The sequence below is a fragment of the Sander lucioperca genome, chromosome 14 (assembly GCF_008315115.2).
Source record: "Sander lucioperca isolate FBNREF2018 chromosome 14, SLUC_FBN_1.2, whole genome shotgun sequence".
NCBI lineage: Eukaryota > Metazoa > Chordata > Actinopteri > Perciformes > Percidae > Sander > Sander lucioperca.
In genome coordinates this window covers 33,609,189-33,629,095 of record NC_050186.1, presented here as the reverse complement: position 1 = coordinate 33,629,095, position 19,907 = coordinate 33,609,189, and the positions used below count along the sequence as shown (strand labels likewise).

At 41.8% G+C, this 19,907-nt stretch overlaps 1 protein-coding gene across 5 annotated transcripts in view; it reads left to right on the top strand.

Annotated features, from left to right (window-relative positions):
- Positions 1-19,907, top strand: part of mbd2 (methyl-CpG binding domain protein 2) — a 63,165-nt gene that overhangs the window by 30,780 nt on the left and 12,478 nt on the right. For 4 of the 5 annotated variants that reach the window (XM_035991462.1, XM_031287308.2, XM_031287309.2 and 1 more), the window contains one exon: positions 11,423-11,550. In XM_035991462.1, coding sequence (XP_035847355.1) covers positions 11,423-11,540 — 118 coding nt within the window. In that variant the 3' untranslated portion in view covers positions 11,541-11,550. Of the gene's footprint in view, positions 1-11,422; positions 11,556-19,907 lie in introns of all 5 variants that reach the window. The other variant, XM_031287307.2, reaches the window with a different exon arrangement.

The window sequence follows — 19,907 nt, the reverse complement described above, 5'->3', positions numbered from 1 at the left end:
ATGACAGGATCAGCATGACTTTCCGATGATAACTCTGAAGCCTGTCACGAACCATCCATAAATCTGCTTAGCATTAATAGAAAAAAAGACACTACTCCCGAACTTGCCTGAGAATCATCAGGGTTTTAACTTTTCTCTTCAGCGTCTCAGTAAGACAGTGATAGTTATCTGCGCATCGATGCTTACATTGCAATCTGGAGCTACTAATAGCTAATTTGGCCTTCTTGTAATGGTGCCAATTTGATAATAAGCTAGCTAATGTGGTTCCAGCTGCTGCCCCTTGGCACTCTTTGGATATAGAAAGATAGAAGATAGAGAAGGTAGAAACTACTAGTTTAGTTTTTTTCCCTCTACAAAGCTTTCTTTCTTCATACATGAAAGAATGTATCTGTTTTTTTTAAGAGTTATTTATTCAGCAGCAACTGTATGTTTTGTACTTGACATTCTTTCTGTCAACCTTGATCCTTTGCAGTGTGTGTTGTGATTTGGGGAAGTATTCATGCTGATACATTCCATCATGTTGCATCAGATGTCTTTGCAGCTCCTAGTTTCTTAAACTTTTAACCTAATAAAGTGAGACTATGTAACTTTTGAAAGATTTATTTTTTCAATTCAATTCAGTACACAGGGAGTTTGCTGCCCAAGCTGTACTTGGTCTGGTATGGCCATTAGCTTATGGTGGCTAATGTTAGGTTTAATGTTAGCAAACTTTAAATGGATATTGCTTTGTAATAGTACGTGTCCACTGTCAACGTCATTTCCACGCGTCCCATTCATTTCTATGGGAGCAGCCGTGCAATGCATTCTGATTGCGTCGCGGGAACTTTGGAGAAGCAGGGCTTCGGGTCGCCCGCTCCGAATCCAGGCTACTTTATGCAAATGAGGAGCGGGCAGCTTGGAACGCAGCCTCTCAAAAGCTCACGGAACATCTTTTAACTAACCGTCGTCAAACTTAAATGAAGATAGATTCAGCAGCTGCATAGTCTGTTTCTCGCTTAAAATGTTTTCAGAAACACATTTTCGGTAACTTCTTTTAGTAAAATGAGAGATCGTATTCCAAACGAGCCGCCATTATGGTCTGTTTTGAAATCCGGAAGCAGACAGTCCCACATGACGGGTACTGTACGTCCAGTTAGGCCTGTAACAATTATTATATAATTGTCTAATCACAATATTTTTTTTAAAAACTGCAATTAATTGCTAACATTAGCTAATGTCCCAAGGGGTATGCCTGTTGATGGTTTTGTAAATTTTATGTTAATTTAAGAAAAAAATACAATGTTTTACTCTCTCACACAACCGTGACAAACTTTACATCGGCTGAAAGCACACAGCCCCATGATTCTATCAGCGTAAAGTTCCCGTGAAATAAAAATAGATGTTTACGTTTTGTTTTCATGCCATACAGTATATCTTGCGCTGATCATCACCTATAGGGGTATCACACTTCTCAGCCTCCCCGGTAAAGTCTACTCCAAGGTGCTGGAAAGGAGGGTTCGGTCGATAGTCGAACCTCAGGTTGAAGAGGAACAATGCGGATTCCGTCCTGGTCGTGGAACAATGGACCAGATCTTTACTCTCGCAAGGATCCTGGAGGGAGCCTGGGAGTATGCCCAACCGGTCTACATGTGCTTTGTGGATCTGGAGAAGGCGTATGACCGGGTCCCCCGGGAGACACTGTGGGAGGTGCTGCGGGAGTACGGGGTGAGGGGGTCCCTTCTCAGGGCCATCCAATCTCTGTACGACCAAAGCGAGAGCTGTGTCCGGGTTCTCGGCAGTAAGTCGGACTCGTTTCAGGTGAGAGTTGGCCTCCGCCAGGGCTGCGCTTTGTCACCAATCCTGTTTGTAGTATTTATGGACAGGATATCGAGGCGTAGTCGGGGTGGAGAGGGGTTGCAGTTTGGTGAGCTGGGGATCTCATCGCTGCTTTTTGCAGATGATGTGGTCCTGATGGCATCGTCGGCCTGTGACCTTCAGCACTCACTGGATCGGTTCGCAGCCGAGTGTGAAGCGGCTGGGATGAGGATCAGCACCTCTAAATCTGAGGCCATGGTTCTCAGCAGGAAACCGATGGAGTGCCTTCTCCAGGTAGGGAATGAGTCTTTACCCCAAGGTAAGGAGTTCAAGTACCTTGGAGTCTTGTTCGCGAGTGAGGGAACAATGGAGCGGGAGATTGGTCGGAGAATCGGCGCAGCGGGTGCGGTATTACACTCAATTTATCGCACCGTTGTGATGAAAAGAGAGCTGAGCCAGAAGGCAAAGCTCTCAATCTACCGGTCAGTTTTCGTTCCTACCCTCACCTATGGTCATGAAGGCTGGGTCATGACCGAAAGAACGAGATCCAGGGTACAAGCGGCCGAAATGGGTTTCCTCAGGAGGGTGGCTGGCGTCTCCCTTAGAGATAGGGTGAGAAGCTCAGTCATCCGTGAGGAGCTCGGAGTAGAGCCGCTGCTCCTTCGCGTCGAAAGGAGCCAGTTGAGGTGGTTCGGGCATCTGGTAAGGATGCCCCCTGGGCGCCTCCCTAGGGAGGTTTTCCAGGCACGTCCAGCTGGGAGGAGGCCTCGGGGAAGACCCAGGACTAGGTGGAGGGATTATATCTCCAACCTGGCCTGGGAACGCCTCGGGATCCCCCAGTCGGAGCTGGTTAATGTGGCTCGGGAAAGGGAAGTTTGGGGTCCCCTGCTGGAGCTGCTACCCCCGCGACCCGTTACCGGATAAGCGGAAGAAGATGGATGGATGGATGGATGATCATCACCTATATGCCAGTATCAGGCCCAACAGTGACAAAAAAGTTTTTTATTCCAAATAATTTTCGACTTTTTCATTTCCTGGAAAACAATAAAAAAAATGTTGATGACTCATCCCGCAGTCGAGGGCATATACTAATTTTGCGTTCAATGACAATAACAGAAGGTACGCTTTTCCAGCATTATTGAGTTGACATGTTCTTCCATCTGATGTAGTGTAAAGGTAAAATAACGTAAACGCATGACTGGATAATAATATAGACACAAGCCTACAATTGGCATGCAGCAGCCTGCGTCTCTCCTTCACCAGCAGCACTGCCAGATTCAGATCACATATGAAGATGTATGGTAGTAGCAGTAGTAGTAGTAGTAGTACCCTGTTGAAGTTTAAAACTATTGGATCTGCACAGAGCCACTCTGGATCTGCCATAACCAATCACTAATGTTTGGTCGTGACGTCGGTTTAGCATCGCTAACGTTCGCCTTAGCCAACTCCTTCACCACTAACGGAGCGAGCTGGAAAATCAAACTTTTCGCAAACCCCGTGGGGAGGAGGGCCACAACATCATGTCCACCAACAAAACTCAGAAAAGATTGTTTAGCTCGGGCTTTAACTTCTGGATATTTGGCAGCGTTGCCACAACAGAACGAACGGCTTCGCTCGCATCTTTCTCCGCCGCCATTACGAAACTACAACTCAAACTAGCGCACAACCTCAACGTCATCGCTCTCAGCCACTCCCTCTGTTCGCTGATTGGACCGGTAAAGATTTGACCGGAGAAAACCCAAGAATATACCGTGAACCCAGACGACTTACTGAAGGAAATTTTTAAATTTATTTTAAAATTAAAATTGAGCAGAAGTACGTAGGAGGGCGGAGCCAGGCTAACTTTTGGAGTCTCCAAATTGACTTTCAAGTCCCAAACGCACTGAAAGTGTCTGACATGTGAGTTTTGAAGTACACCCATTGTTTTAAATGGCCAAACACACACCAAATGCATTTTGTCTACTACGACAAGATTTTGGAGCGTCAAAATGAGGACCCTGCACGACCAAAGCTGTTTTTTTTTCTACAGCCGCACTACTTTGGAGAGAATTACTGTAATATGCTATGTAATGATGTGATCCGATTTAAAAAAAATGGCCATTTTTAGGCCGTTATTCGACAGGGCAGCTGAAGACATGAAAGGGAAGAGAGAGGGGGAATGACATACAGTAAAGGACTGCAGGTCAGAGTCGAACTCGGGCCCGCTGCGTCGAGGAGTAAACCTCTATATATGGGCGCCCGCTCTACCAACTGATCTAACCGGGCGCCCCCGAATTAAAATGTATATTAATTAATGTATATACAGGCGCGTTACGGCCCAAAACTGTTGTGCACGTTCATCTCTCTGTCTCTCTGCTGTCTGACTTAGGTCGGTGTGGTCATTGTTAATCAGCGCAGCGCCACAGAACACACCACGGAAATCCGTTACGGTGAAACATGAGAGCAGAGGATGTTAATGATCGTGTGAATCATGCTCATTATTCCTTCGGCCGACACCATTGCAAAATGTCACGGCAGCTGAGAGTGTGAAAATTACTTTACAAAGCCCAATGATAATTGTGGTGGTGTTTATAAATGAGTTGAAATAATGAGCAATAAATGCGGGTGGAGGATGGAGAACCAGATAAGATTAAGATGATATTTGTGATGGCGTTTAAAAAAATAAGTAGAAATAATGAGCGATTTATGCGGGTCGGGGATGAAGAGCAAGCACTATAACTACATATTTATAATGTTTTAGTGACCTGCGCTAAAAAAAAAAGAAAAGAAAAAGCAATCATCTGTTTGGTGATGAAAAGTGACTGCAGGGTTGACAGAGGTGTTACAACCGTGTCCGTCAAGGAAGAAAGTCTGCTGCCCCCGCTGATAGGGGTATCTGTGACGTATAAAACATTTGCCTTTGGTGTCGGCACTTCAAATCTGATGCCTGCGGTGCACCATAAAAGCATCAATTGAGGCGCATCAATTGAGGCACATCAATTGAGGTACATCAATTGAGGCACATCAATTGAGGCACATCAATTGAGGCGCGTCAAATGAGGCACGTCTATTATTGCTTTCAGTGCATTTGGGCCTTTAGGGTGTCCGCCTAAAGGAATACTCTCCATACTGTTTAATATCACAGAAACATGTCAGACATGTAAAATTTTATTTTTTATTTTTCCACCCTCTGGTAAAACCTTGCAAGTGGGTGAATCCAGCGTCTCCCTGTCCAGCCTCACACTGATTAGATGAGTGCAAAAGACCTGATGCATGCTGGGTAGTGGGAGTAGTAAGCTGCAAGAGAGATTGGAGAATGAGAGGGTGATGAGAGAGGAGACAGACAATGAGAGATGAGGAGTAATGAAGCCAACAGTCACGCAGGGAAATTAACAACCAAACGCGTGATTCAAAAACAACATCCAGGTAGACCGATAACACTCGCTAAATCAGTCATCAGCTAAAAATGATCACCATCTGCAGATCCATCCATTTCACCTGTTAAACACACCTGCTGTTAAAGGACAAGCGCATTAGCTACAGATCACATTTACCTCCACCATCCAATCAGCTTCTAGATTGATTCTCTTTTCCCCGGCAGCCATTGATTTCACTCAGTGTGGCCTGATGGGAGGAAAGGAGAAAACCGATTCCACAATGGTCACCAAAATCGAAACTGAATTTTAGTCGTGTTACCAGGAAAAAGTTCCTCCCGGTCAGGACCCCCGGAGCAACAGGGCTGTCGATTGTAGCAGTACTTCCTACTACTACTGAGTTAAAGTTTTTAACCCTTGTGTTGTCTTCCTGTAGACCGTGCAACTTTGAGTTTTTCTGGGTCAACATTTAAAGTTAAAACCTCCAGACACTTTTGTGTCACTTTTCACAAGTTCTTTGTCGTTTTTTGGACATTTTTGTTGTTGTTTTGACCAAGTTTTTGAAGCTTTCTCTGACATTTTCTGTCACCTTTTGACGTTTTCTCACAAAATCGACAAAGACATTGGAAATGCATAACAATCTTACAAATGTGGTTCCGTCACCACCAAAAAGCCAAGTGTTTTATGGTTATTATTAGGATTAGTTAACCTTGACTTAAGTATTCTTATTGTATAGAAACAGCATCCTCACTGTTCTATTTGTGTTATTGTTATAATTAAATAGACAAATTTTCCAGGTTTACTGCTGTAATTATTGGGGACGTGTGAAAATATACACTCAACCCCACTGGTTGTGTAGGTACTTTGGGCATGTGCTTATCTGTTTGGGGGAGGGGGGGTCCATTCTAAAAATGTATAATTTTAAATTCATGATGCGAAAATTATAGGCTAAATACTCCTTTTCATAACGTGCTTTTTTTAATTTCAACAACAAAGAGGTTTTTGTCAGGCACTATAGTCAGCGCTAACTGCCAAACTGAACAGGCTTATTGTGCATCACTATGAGGAAGAAAAAGTCAGTCATCATGGTAAAAGTAGTAATGATGGTTATATTTCACTTCTCCACAAAGCCTCTTTACTTTGGGACAGGGAGCCATTTACGCTAAGTGTCACTATAAATGCAGCTTGTCACTTAGAATATTATGGCTTTTTAAATGAAAAGTGTTTACCAGTGTTTATTGGCTTAAATAGGCTCTGCACGTCTACCCAATATAAGAACGGACCGTTTGCTTCTTAACGTGCCAGTTAAAGGGCGTGACAAAGAACTCACTTTTTCCAATGTCTTTGTCGATTTTTTTGGACGTTTTAGTTTGTTTTTTTCCCTACATTTCTGTGTCATCAGAGGGTTTTTTTCCAGACACACAATACAGAGATCTCTCGTCTCAGGGGGACATGAGGGAGGGAAGCACGGTCATTCGAAAATAGTACCGGGTTTCTACTGATACAAAGCTTAATGCTAATCGGTGAAGTAGGGGCAAACCGGGACAATTGAAACGGAGGACGATTGAAACATTCCAGTTTTCTCCGAGTGCAACGACCATAGACAAAACATAGAACATATTAACCTCCGTTGCTCAGCCAAATACCTTCCTGTTACGTCCTTTTATCACGGAGTTACAGGCGATAAACGATTTTTGATAGTTAAAAGTAAACTTCATTAGCGGTTTTTTTTTTTTTTTTTTTTTAGCGGTGAGTGTTTTTCATCTAAAGATTTGACGTCATGCTTATTCAGTAGACCATTTAGTGCTCTCTCCAATCCCAGACTTTCACATTGCATGTTTGTTTGCAATGGATGCAAAACAGCCTATAATGCTAAATGTCTATGGCGACCAGGCAGTAAACCCCATGTATTCTAAGTAATTGCACACATATCTGTGTTTATACTGTATTTTATGCAGGTGAGACATGGAAAAGTGGTTTTAGAAAGATGTAATATATTTGGGGCTATCAGGTAGGGGGTCGAGTTTTGCCACGTTATCCTATGGAGACTGACGGCCTGTAGATCATGAAGGGCACTTATTTGGATGTGCGGTGGCCTTACCTACATAAGAACAGAGTGAAATAACATTGTGTACTATAGAAACATTATGTAATTGGAAACATGTATTATTCTAGCTATATAAATGGCATAGTGTCGTGGTATTTCCATAACCGCGAGATACGCGCTTCACGATGATGGCAATGAGTTGTTAACAGACATTCACCAAGACGTATAGCTCTGCAGCAATCCATCTGAAATAACATCTATCTGAAGTACTATTCATGATATGTTGCCAAATATTGAAGTTGTGGGAAGTGTACATAGCTTAAACTGTATGTTTCTTTCGTCCCCCATGCCTGTTTCATTCGTCCAGGCCAGTTCAGAGCTGAAAATGCAACTGTATTTGACAGATGTAGGTTGCTAGTGACAAAATATTAGCTTTCAGTGTTTTACGATGTCTTTGTAAATGACGTTTAATTAAAAACTGCTTAATTCGTCCCAGTTCTCCCCTATCCCTTTAACACTCGTCAATGGAGAGTGGCCAGACTCTCTGTTCAAATGAAATGTACGAGAGTCTGGTAGGACCAGGCTATAAAATATTGACTGTGATTAATTCTCTCTCTCTCTCTCTCTCTCTCTCTCTCTCTCTCTCTCTCTCTCGCTACTGCAAGTTTGATTTTTTTTTTTTATATATGAAAATGAACTAAAACCAATGGCTTCTTGAAGGGAGGAGGTCAACCTAAAAACTAGTGAATGATTGATGGAGGAAAAGGGAAGTTCGTTTCCCTGGTCAGCTGGAGGTGTGGATTGTCAAGTTCTTTTTCTTTCAATTTTATTTGTATTGACAGCCATGGGACCTACAGGAGGGTTATTACTAACACATTGTATATGTTCACACCCTGTATTGGCAAGTATATATTCAAGGGAAATAAATAAATGCTTACATTTCATAAAAGAAGAAGGATACGATTAAGAAGATAAGTCCTCAGATCAGCGTCCCTGTAAACCACATAAATGGTTACTGTAACCTGACAGCAGGTGGCACTGTGGGGACACACACCAACCGTGTGTGTGTGTGTGTGTGCGTGTGTGTGTGTGTGTGTGTGGTGGTGGTGTGTGTGTGTGTGTGTGTGTGTGTGTGTGTGTGTGTGTGTGTGTGTGTGTGTGTGTCCAGTAGCAAAGAACAGCTGGCCAAAGCCATTACAGCAGAATCACTGGAATACATTACTACATCCTCCCTCTTCTCTCCAGTCCTTCCTTTTCTTTTCTCTCCTACTTTTCTCTCTCTCCCTCCTTTTGCCTCCCGTTTTCATCTCGTTATTTTTCCTTCCTTCCTTACCTTTTTACTCTCACTCTTTCTGTCCATTCCTTTCATCATCCTGTCACATTTTCTTAACTCCTTTTATAGTCTGTCTTTCTCTCCCATTATTTCCTTGCTTTCCTTCTTCCTTATCCTATCCCTTTATCATTCAGTCCTTTCCTTCGCTCCCCCTTTATGTCTTTACACTGTCCATCCTCCCTTCAGTCATTTCTTTCTCCTTAGCTTCTATTCTTTCCTTTCCTCCCTCCTTTTTTCTTTCATTCACTCATTTCTTCCCTCCTTCCTTCAATATTTCTTTCCACCTCTCCCCACCCCCTCTGCCATTGCTCCATCCTTCCAAAAATGCATTATTGTCTTTCTCCTGCCTTTGTTTTTCCATCTCAATCTTTTTTGCTGCTTCCATTACATCCCCATCCTCCTCTTCCTACCGGTGTCTTCTTTTTCTGTTATATCCTCCCTCCCTCCAGCCTTCCTCCCCCCCTCTCCTCCTCCTCCTCCTTTTCTTATCTCTCCCCTCCATTAATTTCCAATTCTCTCCCTCTTCCCTCGCTCCCTCTCTCCAGTTAAATGTGCTTGTCATCCTAAATCGCTCTCATTCCTCTCCTCTCCCTCCTCTCTCCTCCTCTGCTACTTTAAACTTACACATCTCTCCCTCTCTCTCTCTCTTTTTTGCCCTCATCTCTCAATTCATTCAATTTATTAGCTTTTTCCTTTTGAATTTTTGTTTTGTCTCGTAGTATCCCTACAATCTTTCAATTTTGGTTTTTAATGACTTTTTTTTTTTTTACTGTATTCATTTTTCATTTATTTATCCTTTACATTTTTTCCTTTTTATGTTATTATACAGATGCAAATGTTTTGTATGACCACGTCACATTGTATGTCTGGCTGTTTATTTATTAAGGCCTCTGACATCTCTGTGTCTGTCTAAAAACCTTCCGACATTCTTAACAACTCAAAATGTGTACATTCGCTTTCTTTTTTCCTTTTTTATTTTTGGTCAAACAGTCAGTCCAACCGACAGTTCAATCCAAAGCAAGATACACTCATGTTATGTTGAACAGGGTTTCTGCGGGGTCTTAAAAACTCTTAAAAAGGACCTCCCTGTTGCACTGAGGCGGGCACATCTCTGCTAGCCCGGAGACTTATCTTGCTCAACTGGAGGCTCTCCCACCCCCCACCCCCCCCCCACACATGACTGTTGGATTAAAGAGGTGCTCGACAATTTGAAGCTTGAGAAGCTTAGATCTTCACTTAAAGGCTCTATCTCGACATTCCTAGAGACATGGAACCCTTTCCTAGAACTCGTTGATTCCCTGAGCTTATCTCCTGACTTGGAGGAGGACTGAGATCAGCCATTTACATGTGAAAATATGCTGGCTCTATGGACCTTTTTCACAGCAGACATTTTGACTTGTCATAGTAGGAAAAGCACAGCTGAAATTGATAACCTTAATGATGGCTCAATTCCATCAAGTGTCCCAGTAAGCTATTTCAGTGAGTCAGCATGCACAATACCAGGGCCTCTCCTAAGTGGAATGCAGCCATCATTAATGGGTTTGAATACACCTGTGCTTTTCCTACTATGACATGTCAACATGTCTGCCGTGAAAAAGGTCTTTACACGCTAAAAGTACTCTGTATTTAAATGGAGTCTGGTGGGTTTGGCGATAGCGATTTCGGAGCTGTTTCTTGTTAAACAAAAAAGATCTTACTCTTTAACAAAAAGGTCTATCTCTATAGGAATCCTTTCCATAATGTGGTCAGACACTTAGAATAATAACAGCCCCAGCAGACAAAATTGACGATGCACATTTGCCCCATAGGATTACATTGCAGCCAGGTTTGCTGCTGCCAGTTACAGTGTTCTCGCTCAATACTGGATCAATTCCAAAGTTTTTTGTGAACATTATAGTCAGGCACCAATGTTAAATTATATTTAGACACTAAGGCATGGGAAAATAGGGTCCAGGATGAAAACAAAAACAAAATTATCATTTAAGATTTCCCTTTACTATCAAGTGCCCCAGATAAGACAAAAACAGCCACAGGTCATGAGTACATTAAAGCCTTGTTGTCCACATGTATCTCAAAGACTACTGGCTGGATTGCCATGGGATTGCCTGATCTGATTCCTGCTCCCCAGAGGATGAACTCTGTCAATTTAAAGAGCCCCTATTATACTCCTTTTCAGCATCATATTTGTCCTCTTGGGGTCTCCTAGAATAGGTTCACATGCTTTGATGTTAAAAAAAACAGTATGTGTCTCATAATGCCTATTGCTGCAGCTCCTCTGTCTGAAACACTGTCTGAGCTTTTGGCCCGCCTTCCTGAAAAGCCCAGTCCGCTCTGATTGGTCAGCTGGCCCACTCTGTTGTGATTGGTCAATCAAATTCAAACAAGCCACTGGGCGGGCTGTGCTTGCTCAGGCAGCACCTATGGGCAGCACATTTGGAAAAACTGGGCTGGCTTTCTCAATCAGTGACATCACTATTTGAGGAATTTCAAACAGGAATGTGGGCAAGCAGTTTTCAGACAGTTGAGAAAAAGTGCTGTCTATAGGAGAGAGAAAGCTCCATTTGTAGTGAAATGTGTTGTTTTTACTTCATACATCTATCACATACACAAAAAACTAACACACTGAGAGACGATGAAAATTCAAACAAGCATAATAGGGGCTCTTTAAATGACACCATATCCTTTCCTCTAGCAACACCCTCAGAATAAACTTTACATACAATAAAGAAAGGAGTCATTGTTGGGGTTTATGTTATTTTCTTCTCGAGTTTAATGGTTGTAGTTTGTGTTTTTTAAGTTTTCTGTTTAATCGTGTTGCGTTCAGGAAGATTGGATGTTTGAGTTGCATGAATAGGACCCATAATAAGACATCCTCTCCCATCTCTGTGTGTGCAGGGAGCAGGAGCTTAAAGTGTACCAGGCCAGGAGAAGTCTAGAGGATGCGCTGATGGCTGACGGTTTGGCGCGGGCCGCCGAAAACACCAGAGAGCTGTTACAGGGGAAGACGGCCTGAAGACAGACAGGTGAGGTAGATGAACTGTGTTATCATGAAGTCATGTCTAAAATAAGCAGCAGAAAGAAAACCAATCTGAAAAATCTCATTGTGTTTAGTGTCATAATTCAAACCTCCGCACAGGGCCGGGCGATATAGAGAAAATCAAATATCACGATGCTTTTGACCAAACACATCGATGCCGATATTGCGGCGATATTGTAGGGTTGACTGTCGGTGCTTTCACAAAAATTTACACAATGAGATTTTAGATAATCATTAGTACCATGCATATGAAAACTAAGTGGGTAAAGGCAAATAATAGAAGTGCTGGAACAATCTGGTAAGTTCAGAAAATCACATCACTTTACTGTAATGTAGCCTTTAAAACCAGGAAAAGATAACACTACTATACGTCTGCCCATTGCACACAGTGCTTAAACTACTTAAACAGCAATTTTGTATATATTTGTCTCTGTATTTATTGTTTATTCTTATTAATGTTTAATATGTTTGTTTGTATGTATGCACCAATCACCAAGGCAAATTCCACGTAGGGTTACTACTGTGGCAATAAACTCCTTTGCGATTCTGATTACAATATCCAAAATCTAAGACGAGAGCTAGCCTCATATATCGATATAATATCGATATATTGCCCAGCCCTACCTCAGCAGTTTGGGGGGGGGTTATGCAGCTTATTCTTCTTAAACTGGCATCTTCACAGGGCATACAGGGGTTCCAAAAGATTTTTGACATTTCCTTGTTGAACACGTTTAACTCCTTTAGAAGAAAAGTTATAAAAAAAATAATGATCATATTACAGTGTCCAACAGGTCTGAGTGGAAGAAATGTAAAAGATCCCCTCTCAAATGTGCAGATGAGGTGCATATAGGTTTAGAGGGATGATAGCTAACATTAGCCAGTTGTCATAGTGACACAACCTGCTTTCAGGTGAGATGAGGTGCACATCATTATCACAGTAACTAACAACACACCACTCAAATTTCCTTAACAGCAACACACAGCAGCTTCTGGCTCAGACAGATTGAGTCCCTGGATATTTGAAACATAGGGGGATGGGTTTTTTATATGTGCAACGCTTTAGTGCAGAAGTACTGTATGTGGACATAGTTACTGGTACTCAACAGTTTATAAACTCACTTTAGGATGTTATGTTTTTACCCTCAGGTTAGCTGCCTGTTCAGTGACATTTCCAATGCTGACCAACTACAACAAGTACATTACCTTACATTACATGTCATTTAGCTGATGCTTTTATCCAAAGTGACTTAAAATTAAGTGCTTTCAACCCTGAAGGTTCAAATTCCAGACAACAAGTAGTAAGTGCAAGTACATTAGCTTTAAATAAGCAAAGCTACAAACAGCCATGTGAAAGTGCAGCTTCAGTATATATATATATATATATATATTTGGCGGAAGATGCGTAGGCTTTCAGCCATCCTGATGTCAATAGGGAGCTCATTCCACCATTTAGGGGTCAGGACAGCAAACAGATGGGATTTCGTTGAGTGATTAGTTCTCCCTCGCTGTGAGGGGGCAGCAAGCAGGTTGGCTGATGCTGAGCGGAGTGGGCGGCTTGGGGTATAGGGTTTGACCATGTCCTGGATGTATGCTGGGGCTGATCCGTTCGTGGCCCTGTATGCAAGTACTAGTGTCTTGAAGCAACTGGTAACCAGTGAAGAGAGCAGAGGAGCGGTGTAGTGTGAGAGAACTTGCACATTTTTATGAGGACTATGGTTAACTGCTCGAGCTGCTGCATTCTGAATGAGCTGCAGGGGCCAGATGGCACATGCAGGCAGGCCAATCAGGAGGGAGTTGCAGTAGTCTAGACGTGAGATGACTAGAGCCTGAACCAGAACCTGAGCCGCCTTCTGCATTAGAAGGGGACGTATCCTTCTGATGTTATGCAGCATGTATCTACACGATCGGGTAGTTGCAGCAATGTTGGCACTAATCTAAGTACTAATCTGAACTACTGAACTACTTTACTATAAAACTACAGAACTACTAATTAGAGCCTGACCGATGTATCGGCGGGCCGATTTTATTGGCCGATGTTAGGCATTTTCCAAACTATCGGTATCGCATTTATAATGGCCGATAAATGAATATTTAAAAAATTAAATAAAAACGGACGAAACACCCTTCAACCATGTTATGAGTGTTGGCGTTGCACAGTTTGTCCACCAGAGGGCGCTCTACAACGTTCCTGTTGGCAACACTTGTGTTTTACCCTTTAAGTTTCATATCTTAAGTTTGTATTTTTATACATTTTATTTATCAGAACTTCAATATATTTTGATGTTCCTCTGTTCTGCTGTGACAATAAAACAAACTGCATTATCATAATATTTTAGTGAGGACTCATAAATAATTACAAATAACTAATGTTAGGGAAATCTGTTTGTTTTGTTACACGTTTTTGGATTTAGAAAAAAATATATATATCAGATTTTTAAATCACCAAATATTTGTATCGATATCGGCCTTAAAAATCCTTTATCGGTCGGGCTCTACTAGTAATTAAACAACTAAACTACTAAAGTACACAACTACTGAACCGGTCAACTATTGAACTACTGAACTACTAAGCTACCAAACTATTGAACTACTTAACCCTTGTGTTGTCCTCCGGGTCACCGGGACCCAGAGGACAACACAAGGGTTAACAACTAAACTAATAATGTTCTTAATTACTGAACTACGGAAGAACTAAACCACCAAAGTACTTTACTGTTAAACTAGTAAACTTCTGAAATGTCAAACAACCAAACTACTACTAACTATTGTAAACTAAATGAATGTTATTAACAAAAACAAAACAAGTAATAAAGTGCCTAACTACTGAACTAGGGCTGATTAATCGTTTTCAAATTGAAATCGCGATTTGAAAGAATGCGATTAGCCAATCCTGAAGACCGTGATTAATTGAATGTGAATTATTTAGTTGAATGTTTGGTGGTAACATTTGATTTAACATTTGTTATTCCTCTTTTTGTTATAATATTTACTGTATATAGAATGACTTAAAGGTGCAGTAGGTAAGCCTTATAAAACAAACTTTCTGTCACATTTGCTGAAACTGACCCTATGTTCTAGTAGAACTAGATGAAGCAGGTAATCTAAAATCTGGCTCCTCTGGCACCACCTACAGCCTGTAGTGCGATTTGCAAAAATCCACCGCTCCCTGTTCAGATGCACCAATCAGGGCCAGGGGAGGTGTCTAACTGCGTGTCAATCACTGCTCATGCACACGCATTAATTCTCCCTTGTGGGGGGAGGGGCTTAGGATACCGTTTTGGGCTTTAGCAGAAATGGGGGAGAGACTGAGAAGTTGTTGATGTTAAAATTTTTTGGCTAAGTCCTCGATCTTCACAATCCTACCTACAGCACCTTGAACTAGTAAATTACTGAACAACGGTAAATGGTTTAAATACTAAACTAATAAAATGCTTAACTAGTAAATTACTGAACTAGTAAACCGCTGAACTGCTAAACTACTTAAGTATAAATCTAACAACTGAACCACGAAAGTACAGAACTATTGGAAAACTAGTCAACCACTGAATTACTACAGTACAGAACAACTGTATTAGTAAACTACTGAACTATCTAAAGTACAAAACTACTAAAATAGTAAACTAGTGAACTACTGAACTACAAAACTACCGAACTACTGCATTAGTAACTAAGTAATACTGAGTAATACTTTTGTATTACTACTAAAATACGGCCGGCATCATATGATAAGCCTCTTTCACACAGCCGGTCCAAGGCGGGACAGTCTGTGTGAAAGTTACGAAGACGGTATGGGGGTAGGGCGGCACAATATATAGTTTTTTTAATCGTCATCACAATATTAACTGGTGGTATAAACATATCGCGAAAGGCCGCGACATATTGCGAAAGACACTCAGAGATTTTTTGTGTTAGTTGAAAGAAAATATCAGCAGAAAACTGCACTTTAAAATGTAACTGCCATTCCTTTCCTAGTGGTGCTTTTAATATTCAACTCAAGGTTCAATTTGTTAAAGTGCTTTTTGGCTTTTTCCCTTTCCTTTGTGTTATATATATTTTTGTGCACATTATAGGTTTACAAATTGAAAAAGGCCAAAGTCCACCCGAAAGGCACTTAACATCTTCCAGAGAAAACACTGTTCACAAACTGCTCCAAACAGCTCTATTGTAGTCCAGCCTTTACTTCAGAGACAAACACGCGTCACTTTTGGCGCTTACCCACTGCTAGTACCAGCTCTACTCGGCTCGACTCAGCCGCGGTGCCCTGTCCTCCTTTTTCCATTGCAGATTTAGTACTGCCTCATGTGTGAGGCGAGCGCGGCTGGTTGTCATAGCGACGCCGCAGGAAACTGCCGTGACACACACACAGAACGTCGAAGGTGTGTTGTTTTTGATTCTCGGCATGTGGCTGTTTGCCAGAAGACACATTTTGTTTCAAAAGAAGCCGGAGGCAGCAAAAAAAAACACCACTGGCTAAACTATTTAAAACCGGCTGGTTTGTTCAGGACACCCCCGTCTGTCGCTAGCAATGATGACGCAGTGATTAGTGACGATTCTCTAACGACCACTCAGTAGTCTGCAGGTTTTCACGTCACCTTTTGGTTATCGCCTCAGCTCGCTTGGAACCTTGACGGAGGTGATACTAAATAAAGTACCTGTTGGCAGGTACCAGGGACTTTTATCATAATGGAAAACCAAAAAACAGAGTAGAGGCGAGTCGAGCAGGTACCACGTAATGGAAAAACGCCATTTGTAACACGTTATAATGCTCGCCTAGCTGCTAGGGTGGCACGCCCTCATACTTTGCTTCCGATTGGCTAGTAGTCCTTACCTAGGTACTGTCAGGGCACACCATCATACTCTGCTTCTGACTGGCTAGTAGTCCTTACCTAGGTACTGAGCATGTGCAACTCCCAACAAAGATGGAACAGAAGTGAGATGTCTCACTCTGTAGCTAAAACACAGGATGAAAAGAGGAGCTGCAGCAATGTGCAGTACAACTAAAATATATGTTTTTTGAAAATTAAACCATGTAAACCTATTCTGGTACAACCTCTAAATACAATTATGAACCTGAAAATGAGCATAATATGAGCACTTTAAATAAAAGTGTTGGAAATTATTTAATTTAATTTGCTTTAAATTCAACAAGCAATTGTTGCATTTTAGCAGAATACTAAAAGCAGCAGAAATGCAGAACTGAGTACACTTTAACATCTGTTTATTTATCGCAAGTAATACTTCAATAAGTTTATACTTTCTTCTACTCCTTTTCGCGCATGCAAATCAAGGAAATTCACTAATGAAACAAATTATATTAACTCTTTCTCCTTTTTCACCTTTTTTTTCTATTTTGTTGGATATGTTTTCAACAACTGCTGTTGTCTTTTTTATGTTGAATTTCACATGCTCGAATGGACACAGCCACAGGCAGGTCAAATAGTGACAAAGCAGCATTCCGAGCAGCCAAAACGAGTCATAATTTACAGAAACGTTGCGTGCAATAGTCCACCTTTTCGTCCTCTTGCTCTCTCCCTCTCTCAAACACACAGACAGACACACACACATACACACACACACACACACATACATGCATGGGCGCTGTGGCCATCTTTGTCCGTCTCTTTCCTGACTAATTGTGCTACTATAATGCATAACGTTGGCGGTTTATGTGTCCGGTTGGGTTCGCGTGGTTAAATAGCAGAGCTGATCGGCTCACACACACACACTAGACACCAACGCTGTTGTGTTACACGTCGCGCCTCTGTTGCTCTTGCTCTTGCTATGTGAAATCACACACTTTGCTTTGGTTCTGTGTGAATAAACAAAGCCTGCATAACGGCAGACCTTCATTGGGCTCTACTGCAGAATCTTTGTGTGAAAGAGACTAATGACTGTGCTGCCGTTTAAACACGAGGCAAGTGACGGATCGCAGCTTTAAATGTCGTGAACAATGCAGAATCAGAACCAGTCTGCTCTGTCAGAAACCCTGTGTGGGTGTGTGTGTGTGTGTGTGTGTGTGTGACTTGTTGTGAATGCTGATGGGATTCTCGGCGTCTGATTGAAACTCAGCCATGCAGCAGACTAGCCGACTTTTGTGTGTGTGTCTGTATTTGTGAGTGATTGATGGGCTGTGGGCTTGTTGTTGAGTCTGTGTTATTGGTTAATGACGTGTGTGTGTGTGTGTGTGTGTTTAGTTATTGGTTATAGTTCACTCTGCAGAGCCTGTAAACAAAACCAAATTAAAAAAACATTTACTTTCACAAGTCCACACATCCATCCATCATCTGTCTATTTCCCCAGCTGTTTAGCCAGGTTAGGGTTGCCGTGTGCACAGAGCAGCAAACTAGACCAGAGACTGTACAGTGTATTTACAGCGTGAATACGTTTTACTGCAGAGTTTAAGATCTTTAGGCTTTTTTTTAAAGAAAGGAAAAAACAGCCTGGATCAGTCTGACTCCAGATTTTGCTGAGCCAGCAGAGTGCAGTTTGTCCTGAGGTTGGCGATACAGGAAAGTTCATTGGGGCCATTACATAACACACGTTCATCCTCTGGGGAACAGGAATGTTAAAAAAAAAAACATTTCATGGAAATTAGGGCTGCCACTAACAACTATTAAATATCGATTAATAGGGTTGGGTACCAAATTCCATACTTTTTAGGCACTGACGGAATTGCCTCTAAAGTATCGAGTATCGAAAAATGCCTCGTCATTTAATACCCAATTTCAATACCTAAGGAGTAAATCTCATCAGCGTCAGTGAGCCAATAAGCACGCAGCATGCTTCTACTACTATAATGTTTGTGATTAGCTCTGTTACACAGAGACGGCTCACGTAGTAGGAGCTGAAAAATAAATTAAAAGATTTGTGCCGTATTGTGTAAGGTTGTAATTTCTTTTTGTTTTATAAAATTGGTATCGAAAAAAAGGTTTTTGCGTCTCTCTCTGTAGTCGTGTTGTGTCTCTTTTTGGTCATTTCTGTTTTCTTTGGGGTTGTTTTGGCATTTGTTGTAGTTTTGCGTCCCTTTTTCACATCATTTCAGAGAATTATTATTCCCATATCTGTGTCTAAAAAGTTGGAAAAGCTAGGGCAGATAATAAATAATTAACACTCAAAAAGCTTAAAAACAAAACCTGCTAAAGAAGTCCAAAGTACAATCATTAGATATGAGAAAAGTATTTTAGTTACATTCATTTGGCTTAGAACTTTGCTGCCCAAAACGGCTCGGGTGCTGCGCCTAAACCTTACAGAGGCAGGGAAGACCCTAGTGTCGGTTAGCAGGACGGATGTCCCGCCTACAGGTAGTTCTCATTGGACAAACTCGGCTCCAAAAAGCACACCTCGTTTCATACCAAAACGTTCTAGCAAGAAGAGATACCGTAAACAACTATGTTAACCTTACTGTTCAATTAGAAGAGAGCGCTCAGAGTGTGGAATCCGGATAGCATGTCACACATGTACAGTAGGTCCACCCACTGAATCACTGCCTCCCTCGGACCTCTCCAACAACAACAACTCCAACATGTCCCATTCATAGCAGCAAAAACAGTCTAGTAAAAAATCTAATCAGATGATGTGGCAGCAGCGTCCCCTCATCTTGTCCTTTCCCTGTCGCGCTGTGCTTGCCGCTATTTCCTCCTCAGTATATTCTGCCTCAAACTGACACAGCACAACCAGGGTTTTCCCTGCCACTGGAAGGTTTAGGCACAGCACCCGAGCCGTTTTGGGCAGCACTTAAGCCGAATGAATGTAACTGAAAGACTTTTCTCAGATCTAATGATTGTAGTTGGACTTCTTTAGCTTTAAGTTTTGTCTTGAAGCTTTTTGATTGTTATTTATGTATGATCTGCTCTAGCTTTTCCAACGTTTTAGACACAGATATGGTGATACTAATGGTCCAATATGATGTGAAAAAGAGACGCAGAACTACCACAAAGGGACACAAACTGAATACAAAGAGACATCAAATGACCACAGAGACCCAAAATAACCCCAAAAAACCCCACAAATGACCAAAAACAGACACAACACGACTACAGAGAGACACAAAAACCCCACAAAGAGACACAGAATATACTGGAAAATTACATTTTTTTTTAATTGAAAAACTTAACATTTTCTTTGGAAAGGAAGTCCCCCCCAAATACGTGCGCCTAACGGTACAGATCCATGTGACCGACACGACTGAAGTAAAACTCGTAAAATAAGGACGTTTGGACAGTGGCTGTCAGCGTCTGATGCGACGAAAAAGGCGTCTTTCAGCGTGTTTGTGTAACGCACCGGGGAGAGCAGCAGTTAGATAGGATTTAGCGAGTAGTAAGGGCGAATTCCCGTGTAAGGAGG